This window comes from Clupea harengus, chromosome 18 (assembly GCF_900700415.2).
Source record: "Clupea harengus chromosome 18, Ch_v2.0.2, whole genome shotgun sequence".
In the NCBI taxonomy this organism is placed as follows: Eukaryota; Metazoa; Chordata; class Actinopteri; order Clupeiformes; family Clupeidae; genus Clupea; species Clupea harengus.
Window position 1 is genome coordinate 19,693,876 of NC_045169.1, and position 4,204 is coordinate 19,698,079.

The 4,204-nt window shown below is 47.3% G+C and overlaps 1 protein-coding gene across 1 annotated transcript in view; it reads left to right on the forward strand.

The window, feature by feature from the left end:
- Window positions 1-1,703: 1,703 nt before the first annotated feature.
- The window catches only part of syt4 (synaptotagmin IV), a 7,513-nt gene continuing 5,012 nt past the window's right edge, over window positions 1,704-4,204 (forward strand). Inside the window, exons 1-2 of the mRNA XM_012830775.3 lie at window positions 1,704-2,136; window positions 2,994-3,862. Coding sequence (XP_012686229.1) covers window positions 2,103-2,136; window positions 2,994-3,862 — 903 coding nt within the window. The 5' untranslated portion in view covers window positions 1,704-2,102. The remainder of the gene's footprint in view (window positions 2,137-2,993; window positions 3,863-4,204) is intronic.

Consider the following 4,204-nt stretch of genomic DNA (forward strand, 5'->3'; position numbering starts at 1 on the left):
GAGAAACAGATAGACAGATGAACCTGCCAACAGGCTCCTCTTTGGCAGTCCTCAGACAGCCTCATGAGTGAAAATCAGGGGATGGATCAGGGATGAGAGCACATCCAGGCCAATGATTAAATTGGCCACAGCATCTATCCTTCCCCAGCCCCACCCTATACTCTTCTTCAGTTCTACTCTGTCATTCTAGAATTCTGCTGACTGTTACCACGGCAGTGGAGCACTTCCAGTGAGCACACGGACCTGCCAGGGTCTCCTTGCTTTGTTTGAAGCAATGAGAGAGAAGACTGGATTATGTCGACCTCATCAAAATGAAACGACATAATTTGAAGTCAATAAATACCCTCGAAGACAAACACAACTCCATCAAGTCCTAACCTGGATAAAACAGTCAATTGTTGAAGTGCCTACTTTAAACACCTAGGGAAGGGAATTAGAAGACGCTTTTGTCCAAAGTGACTTACAAAACATAAATAATAATAACAATACTACTAATAATAGTATTATTATTTTTATTAATAATATTGATAATAACAACAATAATAATAACATTAGTCACGTTCATATGTTGACATGAAATTTCTGTTCCAATTTTCAATGTATTCATGGCTAAGTATAGTTTCCCACCATAAACTACTGTTTTTTTCTTGTGAAAAGGCTTTAATCTGTGATAATGAGTAAAGCTGCACTCCATTTTTGAAACTCTGTTGGCGTAAGGCTGCCACATGTGTCACTGCAGCTGCATAGATTAGCACTGGAGAAAGGGTGGGTTGAGCGAAGCACTCTGAACACAAGAAAGTCTTACTCTGCAATTGGTGACAGAAGACGACGTGTCAGATGTCATTGTGGAGTACACCATACATACACACACACACACACACACACACACACACACACACACACACACACACCAGAGCTCACTTATTTGTGACCCATTTTCATGTTGCACACACCTCGTCAGTAGGACCTCAGACACACGAGCGGACAACACACTCCACCAATTAGTCAGATCTGAAACAGATGACTGGCATCGACTCTCCACTTCAGAGCTCCACACTGGAAGACTCATCACCATGGATACACTTCCTTCACATTGACTGGACTGCAGCTGATGTAAGTGAGGTTCCTGTAAATTAAGGTTCTGACGTTTATTGTGACTTATGTGTTTTAGATTATTTCACCAGATCATTTCAGCTGGTTTGACAATCAACTCTGCCTCCTTTTAAAGTATAATTATACCCTGTAGACTTTGTGGTGACGTGTCTGCCTTCAGCTACACGGAATTTTGTCCTCAAGTGACCTCTTGATTCCTCAAACTTTAACCATCACTTAGCACATAAGTCCTCCTTATCAGACAGGTGGTTGCTCTGACTTTTGTCAAAACATGTTTTTTTGTATTTTTCGTCTGCACAACAACAGGGGAAATACTTTATTGTAGTAAAACAATGAGGCGTGGATTAAGTCAGAGGCCTTTTAGGATGTCATAACTTAAAACGGGTGGTTTGAAAGGATGGTTTGAAAGGATTTGAAAGGATGGTGTAGTTAGGGTTATTCTCAGACAGTTGGGTTTTATCTTTAGATTTAGAGGAAAAAAAATATTCTAATGCTCTCGCACCAGCCACCCCCGCCTACGCAACCCACTTACCCATCCCTTCCTCGTTTCCCCCTCACCGTTCTCCGTAGGCAATCAGTTTGATTGACTGCCCTGTTGTGCTGGCCCCCAGAACGGACAAGGCTGTGATTTCAGACCGAGTCTCCGTCAGAACTGCGTCATTGCCGATGAACTCACCAGAGAGCGAGCGGGGGGAAGGGAATGGGGAGGTGCCACCAACAAGGCAGTCATAGCGCGCGGAGTAACAACACAAGGCGGGTGCGATAAATCCGCTACGAGGGCTACATTTCTGTCTATTGTTTATCTCTGGAAAGAACAACGCCTCTTAATATTTAATGCTATTTTTAAGATAAATAATTTACCCCTTCACGTCTAGCTATTTCCGGAGAGAGATACGGAGAGGAGTGAGCGAAGAGGATTCGGTGTCTTGAAGAGCGCACACTGGAATAAACGGAGCACATTTTCAGAACCTTGGACAGAGCACGGCGCGATGGCACCGATGACCGGGGAAGGAGCGGGGTTCGGTAAGAAAAACAGTTACCTGAGACAAAGCAATGAGCAACGAATTATGATTAATGTATCATTTCGACGTGTGAAAAGATATGCCGATGCTTTTTGTGAGTGTTTGCGCTCTGTAGAATAGTGGAGAAACATACCTTTACAGTTTGAGTCAGTTTTACACAAATATATATAACGGCGATGACACTTTTTTTGTATCACATCTAGATGCAAACACTGCTGAATCCTTGAACGGATATGAGTTCTTCATAAATCTGCACACTGAAATGGGGTTAAAACATTGACGGCTAGGAAATAGCACATACATCAGTGGGAGCCAACCTGTCAGTGGGTAGGCTACCGCGTCCCCCTGAGTCAGTCTGTATTTCACGGCTGTCACACCATCAAATAAGCGCGACGGGTGGGCACAGGGGTGTGTTTCCTAAGAGAAATGGGACTCCCGTCAGATGTGCTGTAGGAAATTTCCAGAATCTCAGTTCATAACACTGGTGCCGCAGAAGATGACACCACATGTTCCGTTTTTCTTTGTAGAGAATATTCAAAATATCTATATTTTCTTTTCTAGCCAGACTGTTAAATGAACAAACGTTTTAAATGGCCTACTGACAATAGCATACTGGCAATACCAATCATGTCTTGGAAACGGCAATTTTTCTTTTATTAGGCACCTCTTTCTGACCTACTGAAAGCTAAGGATGCTAAGGGTTAATAAGTTTGCCTTGAGGCCCTTTCTGACTCATAGAGCACTACGTCAGACTCCACAATCAGTCATAATTTCAAATAGCTGCAAATGAACACGACTTTCTCTCCCTCTCTCTCTCTCTCCTTCTCTCTCTCCTTCTCTCTCTCTCTCTCTCTTCAGTGGAGGTGCCACTAACTGTGAGCGTGGCGAGTGTATTCAGCCTGGTCTTCAGCGTATCCATCTTCGCATGGATCTGTTGCCAACGCAAGTCCACCAAGACCAACAAGACCCCGCCCTACAAGTTTGTCCACATGCTCAAGGGTGTGGACATCTACCCAGAGAGCCTGAGCAGCCGCAAGAAGAATTTCGGCAGCACAGACAACAACCCTGAGCCCATCGGTACAGGCAAGCAGGCCTCCAGCTCACTAGGGGGCAGCACACGCCCGGCCCTCCACCTCGACCTGGAGAAGCGAGACCTGAACGGGAACTTCACCAAGCTGTCCCCCGTCCACCCCAAAGTCCGCAGCTCGCCCGACCTGGAGCTCCCTTCCCCGGTTCCAGGCCTGGGGGGCCACGTGGAGGCCGGCACCCCAGAGAGCACGCTCTCGAGCCAGGCTCTGACGCCGGCTGAGAGGCCCCCCCAGGACAAGGAGGGCGGCCTGGGCACGCTCTTCTTCTCCCTGGAGTACAACTTCGAGAAGAAGGCTTTCATGGTGCACATCAAGGAGGCCCACGGGCTGTCGGCGACGGACGAGCAGTCTCTGACCTCTGACCCCTACATCAAGCTGACGCTGCTGCCGGAGAAGAAGCACAAGGTGAAGACCCGCGTGCTGAGGAAGACCTTGGACCCGGCCTTCGACGAGACCTTCAGCTTCTACGGGATCCCGTATGGCCGCGTGCCCGAGCTGGTGCTGCACTTCATGGTGCTCAGCTTCGACCGCTTCTCACGCGACGAGGTCATCGGGGAGACGATGGTGCCGCTCGCCGACGTCGACCTGGCTGAGGGCCGCGTGCTCATGAGCCGTGACATCATCAAGAGAAACATCCAGGTGAGTGGGGCGTGGTTTCTAGGGTCAAGCACGCACACACACACACACACACACACACATATCTAGGTGAGTGGGCCGTGGTTTCTGGGGTCAAACACGCACACAAACACACACACTTCCAGGTGAGCAGGGTGTGGTTTCTGGGGTCAGACATGCACACACACACACACACACACACACACACACACACATCCAGGTGAGCAGGGTGTGGTGTCTGAGGGGCAGAACACACACACACTGCCAGGAAATCTTTAGTGTTCATAAATCAATTCAATCAATCAATTAGTCAATTCACTCTCAATATAAGTCACATTCCATTCAGTCACATACTTTTGTGTATAA